This window comes from Esox lucius, chromosome 5, assembly GCF_011004845.1.
Source record: "Esox lucius isolate fEsoLuc1 chromosome 5, fEsoLuc1.pri, whole genome shotgun sequence".
Lineage (NCBI taxonomy): Eukaryota > Metazoa > Chordata > Actinopteri > Esociformes > Esocidae > Esox > Esox lucius.
In genome coordinates, this window is record NC_047573.1 from 29,190,669 (window position 1) to 29,208,937 (window position 18,269).

The 18,269-nt window shown below is 40.8% G+C and overlaps 1 protein-coding gene across 3 annotated transcripts in view; it reads left to right on the forward strand.

The window, feature by feature from the left end:
* LOC105027634 (zinc finger protein 385D) overlaps positions 1 to 17,803 on the forward strand; it is an 88,168-nt gene extending 70,365 nt beyond the window's left edge. For all 3 annotated transcript variants that reach the window (XM_020044639.2, XM_010899805.3, XM_020044640.2), the window contains 8 exons: positions 8,209 to 8,351; positions 9,672 to 9,803; positions 10,347 to 10,536; positions 11,324 to 11,701; positions 11,978 to 12,168; positions 12,323 to 12,421; positions 12,576 to 12,668; positions 16,044 to 17,803. In XM_020044639.2, the coding sequence (XP_019900198.1) occupies positions 8,209 to 8,351; positions 9,672 to 9,803; positions 10,347 to 10,536; positions 11,324 to 11,701; positions 11,978 to 12,168; positions 12,323 to 12,421; positions 12,576 to 12,668; positions 16,044 to 16,280 (1,463 nt within the window). In that variant the 3' untranslated portion in view covers positions 16,281 to 17,803. The remainder of the gene's footprint in view (positions 1 to 8,208; positions 8,352 to 9,671; positions 9,804 to 10,346; positions 10,537 to 11,323; positions 11,702 to 11,977; positions 12,169 to 12,322; positions 12,422 to 12,575; positions 12,669 to 16,043) is intronic.
* The last annotated feature ends 466 nt before the right edge of the window (positions 17,804 to 18,269 follow it).

The following is an 18,269-nucleotide window of genomic DNA, read 5'->3' on the forward strand; positions in this document are numbered from 1 at the left end:
ACAGGAAACACCACTTTGTTTGACCATATTTAAAGAAACAATACACTTACAATGTCTTGGCGTTAGGTTCTATTTCTTGGGAGTCACTCCCTGCCATCACATGATGGTGCATTCAATACTAGTAATAACATTAACACTGTAATATTAGAATTGCAATACCGATGGCAATAAGCAGGGTACGCAGAATGGAACACAACCAACAGCTGGAGGCTGGGGAGGTGGGTGGGTTTAGCAACTGCATGCTAAGGCGACCAGCCGAGGAGCAGACGGAGTGAGCTCCCTGACTGACTTCAATAGACTGCCACATTAGATTAGGAATCTTAGGACTGTGGTAGGAGCAATCCGGACCTCAGCCAATGCATCGCTGAGACAACTCCCAATCATGTTCCCTGGCTGAACTAGCTGCGCTTATTCCTTGATTTGTCAAACATGATATATAGTATGTTCACTATGTGAAGTTATATTTTTGGAACAGTCCATCAATGGACTGTTTGTACAGTACATGTGAAATGTAAATGCTAATGTGTAATTCAATACAATCAGAGATGTGCAGGTATATTAAGACTGTTATGGTCATGTATAGTTGTCATACTGTGTACATGGCTTGTGTTCAGTGGTATGCGATGTTTAGTGACCTCCAGGTATTGTTTTGGAGGACGAGGACTAAAATGTGCAGTTCCATCACACAGCACAATGACACAGATAGTCGCAAGTTTTGAAGGAGCAGGAATGTCACACGATACCCCACAATGACAAATCATTGACATGTTTTTAGAAATGTGTGCTAAAATATATTAAATCCTTTTTGATTTCAATATTGTAAATAAAATGTGGAAAAGGGGTAGATCATTTAGAAATCTGTAGTGGGATGGATTGGAGCTGCTTCTACTAAAGCTTTTCAAATACTGTCCTTGGTCTCTCACTGCCCCAAATAGCACATTATCCACATGACATATTAAGGACACAACACTTAGTCAGCAGTAAGGAGTCACACGCTGATATCTGTCCAAACACTATGGACTTGACTGATAATCTGACATGCCACAGTATGGACTGAAGTGTAACAGCAAACATCCAGAAGCTTCAAAACCTGCTAAAATATTCAGGAAGACTGATGCCCATAAACGTGGCCAGCAAGTGTTACGTTTATCCATTATGGCAATATGAAGTAAGACTCACACAACCAGATTCAAATATGCACAGGCGCTAGGCTAATGAGATAAATCACTTTTTAAAATGTTTGCTGTTTCCATTTAAAGGTGATTTAGATATAATATGCACATACAACCTAATATTAAGTACACATTGCTGAATATAAAAGCAGTGATTAGGTTGATAATACAAAACGACCAGACCTTGGTGACGTCCTCTTGTAACAGCTGGATTATGAGTCTCAAAGCAAAGACTGACATAACAGGGTCCTGTGTTTTATTTTTCCAATGCTATTTTAAAGGGACACTTCAAGCCTCTTTGCTTGCTACTCTTACAGTCTTGTTAAGACTGTCTCTGAATTGCTCTAATTGGGAAGCTGATGGGACGGAGAATGACACTAACGGACATGAAATATGTTTGTTGGCACATCCGCCGAGTGCCATTCAATAGAGTGATTGGCCCAGCCTTATCTGAATGGGTGCAGATGGTGCTAGCTTATTTTTAGGGGGTATTCAGAGGTCCTTGCATTCAGAAAGTCCTATAGCTCAGCTAGGCTGAGTTCATTCATTCATTAGGAAATGGTAACAGGATTTGTGGAAAGGATCTGTACAGTAGTTTCCTCTCTGTATTCATGAATGAAATAAACTCTGATATCATTGTGTTTAACATCCCTATCACCATGCAATTCTTATTTTTTCAGTTGCTATGCAAATGGATTGAAGTTAGCTTTCTGATTGTCTTCATAACAGCTGGATGCCTTACCTACAGTAAACGTGCTGCCTTGCTAACTGTTGCCTAAGCCCAGCCTCCTATGAAGCGGCTAAGGTACTGATCCCACCTTTCATACTCCACAGAAGACATATAACATATTTTTGCAGCCAGGCACCAATGCTGTTTGTGACCGAAATACACGCATGCACACAGTATTTCTTCAGAATAAAGGTAGTAAATGCAATATTATCAGGGTTGACTGGTCATTAGGGGCAAGTGGGGCACAGCCCCACCTGTTGTCAACAGAAACAACTGCAACAGAGTTATTTTCTTTTCTCAAAGATTATTTTCTATAATTTATTATCTATGAATATAGCTTCCTAAATTGCATATAATTTGTGTTAGGATTTTCTGTCATGTTCATTGGTCCCTGCCTTGCTGCTTCAGAATGCGTTCTGCCGATTCGAGTTCACAGTAGTAGGCCATAGGCTAAGCGTGAATGTGGGGCTAGCCCCTCTCTCACAATGCAATGTACATTGTACGTGTGAAAATATTGCTCAGAATACATGCTCAGATTGTTAGTGTGATCAATGTTGATCACACGAATTTGATGCCAAGTAGAGCGTCATTTCGTATTTCAGACCTGATTGGCTGTCTGTCTGGCGCCAACATTAGTCGGCAAGAAGAGCGAGGAGGGTAGATTGTCTTAGATAGCTTGTTAGCTTCACGCCAGATAATTTGAGAAAATTAATAAAGTGGATTTCATAGTCGAGCACCGGTTTGAAACCCTTGATTTGGAGGAGAAACTTGAAGTAAAGTGACTTGGTGCCCATCAGCCACAGGATATTGTCATCACTGCTGGTAAAATTAACCACGGGTTTAACGTGGAGGGGTTTTTGAAGAAAAAGTGGCCAACGGTTAGCATACAAAAGAAGACAGTCTTCTGTTTTCCATGTCTGCTATTTGGTGGAGATGGTACAAATTGTGATTATTTAACATGTTAAACCTTTTTTTAAGATCAAATATTAATCACGTCCATTTAAGCTATCTAATTTAGCTAAATAGCCATTTTCTTCTCGCTCTGGCATCTAATAGTTTAGGTGGCTACTTTCAGAATGTCATACTGGCCCACAGGTGCCATGTTACCAGTTATTGACCACACATCTCGTTTTCTGGTGGGTAAAACGTAAATATTTTTGACATGTTTATGTCAAGATAGCAAAGTAGCTCACTATTTGCATCCCCATACTGGTCTTTGGGCCGGTGGTGGTACTACAAATAGTATTACAAATACTTTCCCTGTTCCCCAGTAAATCGCTTGACTAAGTTATACAGGCATGACTTAACTGCTTTGTTCAAAGTAGAAGACATGGACATTTGCCATTGGGCCTCTTACCATGCAATGGCCTAATTACCATGCAATGGCCTAATTTGTCATGTTGTTGACAAAGAGCTAGCATCACTGTAATGTGGAATGGGTACCCAATGTATTTGGGCCTGTGCTGACGAATGTTCACTGACTGGACTGTATGTTCACTGGCTGGACTGTATAATCGACGGTTAATGTGCCTGGCATAAAAGCTTTCCTTTCTCTACTGTCCAACTGCCCCACATTGGGAACAAACCAGTGAACACACAAAACATCAGTTACCTATATAGTGTTGTTACCGTCGACAAACAAAAGCCATGGTTCTTCCTAAGCAAGGACAAAAGATCTTAGAGCTGATCACTGAAATGCTATTAGCGCACAATGCTAAGTATATCACAGAGGTCACACTAACTATTGATACTGCAGATTAATTGTAGATCAGCAACATTTCATGTGGCAAATTTGAAGGCAATTCTGACATTCTAGCCATGGGGTAAATGAATAGCTAGGCAATGTACACGTGAACCCTGGTTACAGACCTGGTTACAAGGATGACATTGTGACCTATTTCATGAGATCATGGTCAGGCTGTTTACTGGTTGTATATGTTACGGTTACATTGGTTTTTGCAACCAGAAAAGGTTATTTTTATTTGGTTGGTATCCGGTTATTTGACCAGACGACAACCTAATGATGACATCTGTCACATGACGTATTATCGATCTCATCAAGAAAAACAAATGTCAGGAAGAGATTCTCCACTTCAAAAGTAAGTGTTATCGATTTGGCACCCTTAGAAAGAAATGGGAATTGCCCAGTTGGATGTGCTGTGTCCCCTTTAAACCTACATAACAAAAGTAGACATGCTTTCACTGGGTACCCTGTTGGTTAAATGGGGGCACAAGCAGTGAATTTAACCTTGACCAGTTCCTTGTCATTTTTAGAAAGCCAGTGTGAAAGTCGACTTCGGGCGCAATAAATTAAAATAGGACAGATGACCTTGGGAGTCTTGAACTCTGCTGGATGTTGTTTGCCCTGCAGGAAGACTTTCACACTAAGCCTTTTGGTTGCACGTGTGTGTGTGTGTGGGTGTGTGGGTGTTTTTTTGTGCACGTATTTGTCAGTACATTGTTATGTGGGAATGGGTGTTTTGGTGTACGTGTGCGCGTGCATGTGGTTTATTGTGGACCACATGGTGCAAGGGGTGTTTTAAGCTGTACTGCTCCTCCCCCCTCACTGTCTCCTTTAGCTCCACTGTAGGTGTCCATGGTTTGTCTGTAGGAAATGAACTCCTCTTTCTCAGCCAAACACGAATGGGCTGTTCAGCCTGTCATCCTAGTCTACTTGCCATGAATGGCATCATCATCATTGCATAATAAGGTCAGGACAGTGACTGCTCTCCTTCCATGACTATAAAAATACTTTGTAATAAATATGTCCCTCAAATTAATGTGATGGACTGGAAGAAATCAGGCTTTAAAATGCTCATAATTCAGCCGTACTGTATGTTCTGCAGTGGCCACGGTTGAGGAGCGACTGATTCTTTGTTTACATAATCCTCCCTCTAAAGTCGTTCCAATTTATTTGTGTCATTTGCGAGCCATAATTCTGCGTCATTTGTTCAAACGAAAACATGACTATATATAACCGGCTTTCTACTGTTAAAGCTTTTCGAGTGGCTATATAATGTGTCACAATAAGGAAAAACAACATTCAGACAAACAATGGGGCACCTGGGGCAAGATGTCCTCCCAGGTGGTGAGAGTGTCTGACTTCCACATCTTCGGCACACATTGCTTGAAAACAAAGCCAAACGAGACAGTGGATTTTTTTTGCTTTATGGTTCAACGGAAGAGAGCAGTGGAAAGGCGTATAACCCCGTTCACACAGCTTGTAGTTCAGTTGAGGACAAGCTTAAAGAATGAACAACAGAGGCTGAATGCAAATACTAACTGAAAACATACAAAAACATCAAAGGGACATAATGTAAAAAAATTTCATTGTAATATGAATTATTTCAGTTAATAGTGTCACAAGACATGGATTCTGCTGAGATAATCGGAGGAGGCACCTGGTGGCAATGGAGAAGTAAACCTTTGCTTCTAATATGAAACACTGCAAAACATTGAATTAGTGCTAGATATTTTTATCACAAAAAAGCCAAATATATTCAAATATACAAAATACAATAAAACATTCCTGAAATGATCTAAAATAGTAAGAGGAACAATTTGATATTAATTTAATGTAAATTTCATTATTCTTGTATGAGCATTTAAGTATATTAAATACATAGGTTTTTCAAAATGTATTAGGACCATCCCAATTTAGAATATATTAGACTTAAAATATTGATCCAGTTTAATTAACATTAGGTACTGTATATTCTTTTATTTTCACGTGGGCATCCCTGAGTTACTATTTTACATTAGATACTGTATATTATTTTATTTTCACGTGGGCATCCCTGAGTTACTATTTTACATTAGTTACTGTATATTATTTTATTTTCACGTGGGCATCCCTGAGTTACTATTTTACATTAGGTACTGTATATTATTTTATTTTTTTACATGGGAATCCCTGAGTTACTATTTTACATTAGATACTGTATATTATTTTATTTTCTCATGGGCATTACTGAGTTAGTATTTTACATTAGGTACTGTGTATTCTTTTATTTTCACATGGGCATTACTGAGTTACTATTTTACATTAGGTACTGTATATTATTTTATTTTCACGTGGGCATCCCTGAGTTACTATTTTACATTAGGTACTGTATATAATTTTATTTTCACATGGGCATCCCTGAGTTACTATTTTTTAAATATGGCTGGGCAAATTTTCTGAACTATGTCTAAGGAAACATGTTTGTCTTCTATGGTTCATTGGGTAATGGTTTTAGTGACAGTTTTAGACATTTGCAAAGACAAAATAAATTATATCCAGATTTACACTATGGTGGATGCGGAAGGACAGCGCCATCTATGAAAACATTCTTCTGAGGTGCTGTCACTGTAATTCTCTGCAGTCGAAGACATTCTTTTCTGTTCCTCTTCAAAAGAAACAAAGAAAAACCCAGATTTGTCTCTTTCATATGCACTGCAAAATTGAGTCACCCATAATCCTTGAAATAATAGCAATTAAGCCTCTCCCCCAGTTTAGTGCGCCATAATTTCTTTGCCTCATAAGCTTTTATCTCTGCTGACAAAAAGGATCATTGCAATGATTTACACTCTTATCATCCATGAACATATATCCTTCTCTAGTGAAAGAGAAGCCAGTTTGAAAGAGACAGTTTTACCTTCAATTCAATAAATAACTAGTAGTGTGAAAACAGCACTTACTTACAGACATGCATGCAGCATTTATTCAGTGACAATGGAAAGATGGAAAAGGATATGTCACAAAACGGGATTTAAGGCAGAAAACAAAGACTCCAAAAGAGCGTGGGCCCAAATCTGCTCCCTGTTGATGTTCGTACCCTGCTTCTATTGAGCAAAATGTCATGAAATGATATTTCCTGCCCGGTTACTTTTTGTTCTTTAATGCCTGGAAGATTAATGAGATCAATTTCAGATTTGTATTAGAACAAGGTGAGAGGAGAGGGAGATAAGTGGGGGAGGGTGAAAGAGAGAAGTAAGGGGAGATTTGAGAGGAAGAGAGAGATGGAGGAAGACAGAGGGAAGAATGTTGCTAAAATCACAACTGACAGGCACAATGCAGCGTCTGAGGTGAAAAGTTTCAGCTAGCTGGAGCTTTGTCACACACAAACACAGACACACCAACCCACACACACACACCCACACACACACATTTTACTTAGCTATCTAAATGGGGACATCGAATTTGATTCCCCTAATAAAATCTTTACCAGATTTTTACCTATGCTAACCATTACACTAATCATTACCTTATTAACTCCTAACTCTAAATGTAACCCTTTATCCCTAGCCCTGACTTTAACGTTTGACTTAAATCTAACACTTAAATAAAATAATTTTCTGAATGGGGACAGGAACGTCTCCCCATTACTCATGTTTGTTCCAGTATTCCAAACCTGTATTTACTAAATGTGATACAGTATTCCAAACCTGATATACTAAATGTGATACAGTATTCCAAACCTGAATTTATTAAATGTGATACAGTATTCCAAACCTGATATACTAAATGTGATACAGTATTCCAAACCTGATATACTAAATGTGATACAGTATTCCAAACCTGATATACTAAATGTGATACAGTATTCCAAACCTGATATACTAAATGTGATACAGTATTCCAAACCTGATATACTAAATGTGATACAGTATTCCAAACCTGATATACTAAATGTGATACAGTATTCCAAACCTGATATACTAAATGTGATACAGTATTCCAAACCTGATATACTAAATGTGATACAGTATTCCAAACCTGAATTTATTAAATGTGATACAGTATTCCAAACCTGATATACTAAATGTGATACAGTATTCCAAACCTGATATACTAAATGTGATACAGTATTCCAAACCTGATATACTAAATGTGATACAGTATTCCAAACCTGATATACTAAATGTGATACAGTATTCCAAACCTGATATACTAAATGTGATACAGTATTCCAAACCTGAATTTTATTAAATGTTGCCCTTCTTTTTGAACTACCTTTTTTTTTTTTACTTGGTATGTTGAGAGTTTAGCTTGGCGCTTTGATGGATAAAAATGTGTTGATTTAAGTGTAGTCAAGATTACACTGAGACAATGATAGGTAGTAAAAGTTATTAAACTGGCATGTTCCCACCTCCTGTTGACACTTACTGTACTCAGCACAGATTTATCAGTGCCAATTTCATTCCAGGCAGGTATGTTTCACCACATGGTATGACTCAAAGGAGGAAGACTGGGGCATTGCATGGAAATGACGGCACATGTTGGGAAACGTTTCAGTGTATGCATTCTCCGTTGGTCCTCTACAGGTAGCCTATCCCAGGCCAACCCCCTCCTGGCTTCCCTGTCCCTCCCAGGACGTCCCCTCCAGACCCAGCTGGACCTAAAGCACTTTCTGCCCCTCCGTGTAAACTCCTCCTCTCCCCTCAGCCTCTTCCCTAACTTCAACACGGTGAGCTGCTCTCTGTCCCTGTCAAAGACACACACACACACATGCACACACACACGCGCGCGCGCACGCGTCAACTATCTAAATGTGGTTACCAAAGTTGATTGGCCTTCCTACTTTTATTAAACCTAACCCTGAACCTTCCCCTTACCCAAACACATAACCCCTACTGCCTGAACCTAACCAGTAATGCCGGTTAACACTAATCAGAATTCTAACTTTGCCAACTGATTAGTCAACTGATTTAACCAGTTAGGGGACATTTTTGTTCCCTTTATACACTGTAGTTAAGTCTAAAACACACACGCAAGTACACATGCTTTCAGATCTAATCACAAAATTATAATAATCTTGGTGCACACACAAGCATTCATATGAGTGGTCAGGCACATACACACACACACACTGATGTAGATACACACACACACACACACACACAAACACCCAATCTAAATTGCTAATAATATCTGCATCTAAGAACTTTGTGAGCTCATTTCGCAAAACCAAAATCAACATATAGGACACAGTTGTCATTGATATTGACAAAGACTTTTTGACCAAGAGCAGAAACCTCCTTCAGAAACCTCTATCTGGTATGATATCCTGCCAGTGTAATTGTGGAGTACCAAACTAACATTTTTTATCCTGTTCAGTTGATCCTGATCCTGAAACCATTTTTCTATTTGGTTGAAAAAAATTGCACTTTTGGTATTGTAAACACATCATACAGGTTTTTCTTTGTAGCTTTGAAAGTGCTACTGACCATAGCGGTGCCTTAACTTGCACATGCATATTCAGACACTCATATATGTGCTATTTGGCTTGTCAAATGAAAAGGTCATTTGGGGGGTCAATCATTTTATGAAAGGTCAGCACTCCTAATTGACATGGATATTTTTGAAGCTGGGTTTGATGTGTGTTTGCAGTGTAGGCGGAAGCAACAACAGCCCATTCACAGACACTGCATTGTTGACTACTTGTTTTCGGTTTGACACCGGTTTGACAGTGGGGCTTAACTTTAGTCCTGGGGGGCAGTCCTAGTTTCTTGCCTATCAGTATCAGACCAAATGATATACACAGCACATTGGGAGAACAACCCAGTGATGGTTCAGTATTGGACAAACAGAATTGGGTTGGTACTGTCCAGGAGGGTTGCACTGTGATGAACCCAGCACAATGGGCAACTTTAAACGAATGCTTTGGTTGTAATCCTAGTTTTCATTTTGGTTGCCTGATAACAAGGAGCAGTGATGTTAGAAATGCTTTCTGTTGCAAAGCACTTAACCTGCCGGTGGTGTGAGTAATGGCTGTGTTTGTGTTTAGTCTGGGTTATTCTGTGCGCAACGGATGGATCCGGTCCAGAAGGCGGTCATCAACCACACGTTTGGGGTGGCGCCACCCAAGAAGAAACAAATAATCTCCTGCAACATTTGTCACCTCCGCTTCAATTCCACCGTAAGTCAGTCATCCCGGACACCACGGGCTCAGGCCTTCGGCGGCCTCTCTGTCAGGCCAGTGACGGCTCTGACGGGGTGTGTCCTTAGTGTGTGTGGGGGTGTGCTCCCTGATCCTTTATCTCTCTGGAAGTGGTGTGTATAAATGGCACTGAGCCTTACTCAGCCTATCAGCCAGAAAGAGCAGTAAACCACACAGCTTGTCTCTGCTGGCATCCAACTTCTTACATAGATGAACCATCACTGTCCAAATACACACACTAAGCACTCACACACACACACACACACACACACACAATCAGAAGGAATTCTCTGAAGAAACTTTTACACTCATAAGAAGTAATTGCATTTTTGGGTCTCAAGCTTGTCAGCGGATTAAAGGACTGCCAGACGTGACTGTAATGTATCAGGACTAATTATTTACCAAGCCATTTACCAAAATCCTTTCAACTTTCCAAATCTCTTGTCACTGTTTCAGTTCTGATACTAGAGATATCCTTTCTCCACTCCACTCAAACAGCTTCTTTATGTCCTCTGTGAGCAGAACCAGGCGGAGGCTCACTACAAGGGCCACAAACACGCCCGCAAGCTGAAAGCCATGGACTCCCAGAGGAACCGCCAGAGGGGCCATAGCTCCCCAGCAGGGAGGGAGAGAGACAGTAGGAAAACAGTGTCAGAGGCCTTGCCAGCAATGATGGACCCCAGTCTCACAGAAAAAACTTGCGAAACACCAGGTTTGTTAAAGTTCACTCATTTATCACTTTTCTCGTTCCCTTGTTTGGAGTAAAGACTGAGATACGGTTTGGATTGGGATTAATGTCGGATCAGTGATCATAGTTGTAAAAGGGTGGGTACTGTTATCACACCGGGAATCTACAAAGAATATTGCCCTCTATTGTTTCAGTTCACTGAATAAGAGTAGATTCACAGCTTATTCTGAGCTCTTTTCTATCCACAAAACAGTGCTTACGGGAAAGAAACTATGTGAAAAAGTAAGTATATCTCCTGAAAGGTTGTCTCCCTCAGTCAGGTAGGGCTCAACCTGTGCAGAGCACATGCCTTTTTGCTGTCTAGCGCCCTTTCCAGTTGACATGTGCCCGTCGGCCTTGGCAACGCACGCACACCGACGGGCGTGGGTCATCCGTTTTTTTACGCACGTCACTCCCTGCAACACATCGTCGGTCTGTGTAAGCCGACAACTACGCCCACTTTTTCATGGCCCTCAGAAGGTCCGTGCACAGTACTGCCCTCAATAGATAATTTGGCGCACGCTACCTTGGAAAGTAGCATCTCTAGTTATCTATATCTGAAAGTTTAGACAGTAGCAAAATGGAGCGTCTTCTTCGATATGTTTCTGAAAATGTATTGCGATGTAAATATAGTAGCTAAATGATTGTTGACCTTCCTATGTAGCCCTAGGTTCTTGTCTTACGTCACATAGTAGCGGCATTACTCAGTTTAGTTACTAGAGTAATGTAGGACTGAAGCCACTCTCATTCAACAATGTCCCTCTCTCCCCAGGCCTTCTCTTGGCTCCCCAGCCCCCTGCCGGACTGACACCGGATGACTCCCTCCTGAGGGTACCCCTCATCCCCATGCCCGTCTCGAAGGCCTCTCCCCTGGACGCCTCAGTCCTGCTTTCCCCCCAGGTCTCCCCTGCTGTCCCCCAGCTCACAGAGCTCACAACTGACCACAGAACTTTGGATGGCCCCATCCTGACCGCCGAATGTGACCAGGCACTGGAACCCGTCCAGGGCCAGGGGGAGACTCTGGGGGCCACAAGAAGGGAGGGGGAGACAGAGGCGGTCAAGAAGAGCCCTCCTGCCAAGCAGAACCTCCATTGTCCTGTGTGTAAGGTCACGGTCAACTCCTCGTCCCAGTTAGAAGCTCACTATAGAGGTCTGTACTATCACTGAAAGGTGACATTTCTCAACTGACATATGATTCTAACCCTGGTTGTCAGTAGATTCAATAGAGGAGTGTTACTCAATTCGTGCCATTTTATCCAAATTGGTAATAAAAACAATCCCAAACTAAGTTAAACTGTAATGAATCCATTGCAGGCATTTTAAGTGCCTTTTCAACGGTCAACCTGGTTATTAATGTCAACAGACGACTGAAGAAATGAATCAACAGATGTGTGGTTTTTCCTGTGATGTGTGCCATGTGCCCCAGGCTCCAAACACAAACAGATGCTGGAAGGCCAGGCGTGTGCTCAGGTGCGACGTCGAGGCAAGTTGATGTCCTCGCCTCGATCGACCTGCAGGACTAAGCAGCCACCCGGCAGCGGTGTGGGCGTGACCAGCCAACCATTTCACTGCAAGATGTGCGAGGTGTCTGTCAACTCAGAGATGCAGCTAAAACAGGTGTGTGTTTAATAACCGGGACGATTTGGACCCGAAACATTTATTATGGAAACCATTTATTATGACCAAATCCTTTTTGTAATCCTGAAATGTACCTTGTAAAGGTTGTTCCCGCTCAGATAAAAACTCAACACGATTTGTTTTTGTCCCTTAGCACATGAACAGCAGAAGACACAAAGACCGGTTGGCTGGGAAACCCCACAAGCCAAAGTTCAGCCCTTATACCAAAGGACAGCTGAATCCCGCTTTAGCGGTGAGTGTACCGTATGTCCGACATACACACACACACACACACACACACCAAGAATCACAGCAACTAGTCCCCTGACCTGCATTTTCATTCCCACTCAACGCAGCCAGCGTTTCTATCTTCAACCCCATCCCCTTCTTGTTTATTCTCTTTGTAGAACGTCAGATGGACTGGCTTCCCGTTTGGGGGGGTGACCTCAGCCATGGGTAAACTGGCCAGCCACTGCCAACCCAGTGCTTACAGCCCTCAGGTGATGGTCATGGGGAAGAGATAGAGAGTGGAAAGGGGGACATATCGTATTGCTTCCGACATGTAGATCTCACTGTTTATAACCGCGTTCATCTATGTTACAGTTAACTGGTTGCAATACCGTTGTTACAAACTCTTTCATGTTGTTAGGCTTGGGTTTTGTATTGTCCAGATCTTTTTAGCAACCATAGATGTTTTATCTGGTTGTAATCTGTCACGTCTGTGACATCAGATGTTTTTGAATGTACAAGCCGTCAGATTGGTTGTACTCTGTATTCTGCAGCCCATGAAACCAGGTTACAACCAGAACAAGACTACAATAAGACTTGCTCTGAAAACAGAAGCCATTAATAGTTATTTAATTTGCTGAACTATCATTGTCATTGTATTACAGCAGTGTACTTCTGCATTGCTCTCCAAAAGTATTGGGACAGTCAGAATTGCTATTTTTGCAGTGCACTCAAGACATATGAAAATACAGACAACATTTTTTATATGAGGCTAAAGTACAGAATGTCACCTTTTTTTTGTCAGTTTCTAAGAATAACACTACTATCAGAGTTTCATCCTGCCATTTCTTTGTGTACGTTTTGGGTCATTTAGCTCAGGTGTTACACATAAAAGACCAGTGACTGTGTAGTCTCAATTCTAATTTTTGAATTAGCCTTTGGAGTCTGCATTTGGTCTTAGTAGGCAAAATCCAACGTCAAGACTAGGGAGCTGTCTGTAAAAGATAAGCTAGCGATGTGGATGTTAAAAGAAAAAGAGGAACTCAGTTAAAACTATAACAAAAAATGTGGGTATAGCCAAATCATCATCAACAGCTCAAAATGGCTGCAGTAAAGGCTTGGCAAAGCATCTTAAAGGTTGATACCAAGAGTTTGGTGATGTAAATGGTTTGTAGACTCACTGCAGTTATTGCATGTTATTGCCATAGATTTGGGACTAAATATTATATTTTAAACTCTGTGTTATTCATAGATTGTATAATATAGAAGTGTTGAAATGGACATTCAGTACGTTTGTGTCATATTCATCTTTTAATCATATTTACATTTCTTGAGTGTACAGCAAAAATAGTCTTCTCAAAAATATCATTTTTACTCTACTGTCCCACTACTTATAGAAGGCACTGTATGTCTAGTAGCTGAGAAAGGGCCTTGTTTGGGAACTGGTAGAGTCACTCTCCTCCACAGTTTGAAAACTACAAAAATAACTCAGATACTCATGTAAACATAGCCTCACACACACAAACACTGCCACATAATCATAAGAAACACTAACTCGCAACACACAAACTGAGGGCCACATAGGAACTGGGTTTGGTCAGCAGTCGGGCAGTGGCAGTGTCTCAGACCCTGGTCAAATTCTTGTCTGGGATATTTAAGGCCATTCTGTGATGTTGCCAACAATCCACAGTGGCTTTGCACAGATCGGTGCGGTTGGCCATTTTAGGGACGGCTGATAACCTAGCGCTTAATGCATTTATTGTGTAACCCAGTTTCACCTCCATTGATGGCTCATGTGTGGTCTTACTACAAAGCTGACAAGTGTTCACACAAGAGTTTGTTAACCACAAGCTAAGGTTTAACCCTAGGCTAAGGATCCACATTTGTATTCCTTAATCCTGGGCTAATGGAGAAATTCAACACAAGTCTGTTTTACATTCTATCTCTGACAAGCTACAAATATTATGAAAGCAAGAACAAAAGGTGGAGAATGCGGCCAGTTTGACATTTTGTCTTTTGACGAATCTCCTGGATTGACTTCAAAAGGAAACTGCAGAAGCTACTTTGCTTGAAAAGTCATAGACACTGGCATACAGCAGTTTTGATGGACACCTGTGGAAAGTGAGATGTGCCTTATCTGTCCAAACACTTGGGCTAAGCGTGGGGCGGGGTTGTGCTCCACTGCTGGCAATTGTACCTTCATTGGTGAAGGTAGATCGATTTCGAAGTGGTACATATTCACCGGAAAGAAGCAGCTTAGACCGCTGGCCCAAGCTATGCCAAGGAAAGGGAGGTCTTCACTTTTATTCTACAATGTGAAAACAAAATAAAAAAATCAAGTAGATTAAGTATTTGTCCAAAATTTTGACTGATAATATACACTACAGTTCAAAAGTAAAGTAGATTTCATTTTCTGAAAGCAACCTGACGCTCATTGTAACCCTCTGCCAGTAAAACCAGAATTGAACACTTCTTTTCTTCACTCAAAGCTTTTCTTTTCAACTCTTCTGTCATGCTGAATAGTTTTTTTTGGTCAAAAATATAACAAATATATATATATATATATATATTTTCATGTTAAATTAGATTTTGTTCTGGTAATCACCTAATCAGTACCTCATTGAGTAAAATGAGGTGTGCCTGTATTGGAATTTAACAGACACTGGAATGAAATGGCTGCCATACATGTAGAGATGATGATTTAAGAAAAATTAGGAGTGGTCTCTTAATTATTTCCAGAGCTGTATATATATACAAAAATGCAATACAAAAATGCGATAATGCGATTAATAAAAAATGCTTAACATCATTATTCATTTGTATGGGTAACTTTATTTCTATTTAGATTTGCATGGGATATCAATAAATCCTGCCAGTCATTGTGGTCATTTGAGGGGAGACATTTAAGGCCATGACACTCTGCTCTAATGGATCAACTTGGAAATTAGACAGCTCCTGTACTCATTTAATTTCTAATTTAAAGATTTTCTTTTATTTAGGAACACATTCTAAAAATGTGATTAATCGCGATTAATTATTTTAATCATTTGACAGCGCTAATATATATGAATGCAATATTTACACACAACTTGCACTCAACACATAACATGTTAATTAGTTTGATCATACAGTCCAGACTTGAGGAAGTTCCTGAAAATCCACTCTCAGAGTCAAAACAAATACTTTTAATACATTCAAATACCCTGGAGAACAATGTCTAGCATGTCCGTCCACGTACATCTCCCATAAGGTGTTCCATTGGGTTGAGATATGGTGACTGCGAAGGCCATTGCACATGATTCACATAGTTTCATGTTCATTTTCAGTGACCCCTCGCGCTCTGTGGATTGGGGCATTGTCATCCTGGAAGAGATCCCAATAATGTCACCAAATCCTTTTCTCTTGCATTCTTGATCCAAAATCAACTGGACCTGCTCAGCATTTTTATACCACAGAGGATGATAGGATGCTGTATCATGCAGTACACCTGTATGGAAGCATCTGCATTTGTGATGTTCCTCCACTAATTTATTCGTGTTTGCCTTTAATTGGTCACCAGTGTGTGTTTTGCTATTTGCTATAACATTTGCCTGTTAAATTCCTACTGTAGAATGTTTCCATAACTGCTGGTTTCTATACTTTTCCAGACCAAATTGGCCCTACAGAAGCAGCTGTCCAAGGCACTGTCGGCAGGTTTTCTGGCCAGTCACCTGAACCCAGCTACCCTGTGCGCAATGACCTCCAATCCCCTGGCCCTGCGAGGCCCCCCTGGGCCCAGCCACACCGCCATGCTCCAGAACCCTCTGCTCAGCCCAACGCTCTTTAGGCCTGCTCCGGGGCCCCTGAGGGCCACACATGCGCCCATCATCTTCTCGCCGTACTAGCCAAGCTTGAACCATACTGGATCAAATTGACAAGTTTACGACAAATAATGAGGCCCGTATGCGAAGAGACTGAATCCTAATCCTGACACATCTGTTCATCCTCTACCAGCGTACCCCCTTGGCACCTATGTACAGTAGATGCTGTATATGATGTGGTGCATAAGCAATATAGTCAATACAGAGGTCAGTTCTGACCTCTAATAGACCAGGAAGGATCTTAATCCTGTCACTTAAACACCAATCCAAACATTTCAGGTCTTTCCAAGTGCACAGATATTGATGATTTTGGGAGGGACCTAAGCATGAATCCAGGGTCAGAGAGAGCTGAATTGAAGCTACTGAGGCTGCAGCGCTACACAGTAGAGAACCAGAAATGTCCTTGGGGTACCAGCCAACAATCAAATCCCATCTCTCTAATGACAGCCTGTTCAAACGGGGTCAGGAACTTTTTGAAAGCCATAAAAACAATCCACTATTGGTTTTGTTAAGCCAATATTTATGTATAAATATATGTCACGTATAAAGGCTGTTGCCAGTGTGTCCTTGCTTTAGGATAGTCTCATATTTCCCTTACCCAGTATTAGTAAACCACCTGTCTGGGAATCGGTTTAATGTTGTGATTTTTTCAATGGTGCTTTTCAAACAACACTTTTATTGAAATCCCAAAAGATTATCTTTGTTGACACAAGGAAAAATGTCTTTAAGAAAATGTACTACTGTTCAAAAGTTTGGGGTCAATTTCCTTGTTTTCGATAGATGAGCACATTTTTGGTCGTTTAAAATGACAGCCAATGGATCAGAAAAACATTGTAAACGTTGTTCATGGTGTAATGGAATATCAACTTTAGCTTACAGAGTATCAGCAACCATCAGTCCTGTGTTCCAATTGCACGTTGCTTATCCAAGTTTATCATTTTCAAATGCTAATTGATCACTAGAAAGCCATTTTGCAGTTATGTTAGCACAGGTGAAAACTGTTGGGCTGATTAAAGTAGCAATAAAACTGGCTTTCTTTAGACTATTTTAGTATCTGTAGCATTAGCAATTGTGGGTTTGATTACAGGCTGAAATTGGCCAGAAAATTGTCAGTCTATTCGTGTTTTGAGAAATGAAGACTTTTCCAATACGAGGTCCTCAACTGGCAGCTTCATTAAATAGTACCCACAAAGCACCAGTCTCAACGTCTACAGTGAAGTAGCAACTCCGCGATGATGACCATCTTGGCAGAGTTGCAAAGAAAAGGCCAGTCAAATGTCAGACTGGCCAATGAAAAGAAGAGATCAAATGTCTGTGCAAAAGAACATAGACGCTGAACAGAGGAAGATTGGAAAAAAGTGTGATGGACAGACAAATCTAAGTTTGAGGTGTTTGGGTCACAAAGAAGAACATTTGTGAGACGCAGACCAAATTAATAGATGCTGTAGGTGTGCTTGATATCCTCTGTCAAGGTGGAGGCAATGTGATGGTCTGGGGTTGCTTTGGTGGTGGTAAAGTGGGAGATTTGTACATGGTGAAAGGGATTGTGAAGAAGGAAGGCTATCACTCCATTTTACAACGCCATGCCATACCTTGTGGACAGCTCTTGATTGGAGCCAATTTCCTTTTACAACACGACAATGACCCAAAGCACAGCTAACTATGCAAGACCTATTTAGGGAAGAAGCAATCAGCTGGTATTCTTTCTATAATAGAGTGGCCAGCACAGTCACCAGATCTCAAACCTATTGAGCTGTTGTGGGGGCAGCTTGACTGTATGAAATGTAAGAAGTGCCCATGAAACCAATCCAACTTGTGGGAGGTGCTTCAGGAAGCATGGAGTGAAATCTCTTCCGATTACCTCAACAAAGTGACAAGTAGAATACCAAAGGTCTGCAAGGCTGAAATTGCTACAAATGGAGGGTTCTTTTTTTGTTTGAAGAACACAATTATTATTTAAATTGAAAATCATTATTTATATTATTTATAACCTGGTTAATGACTCTATTTCCT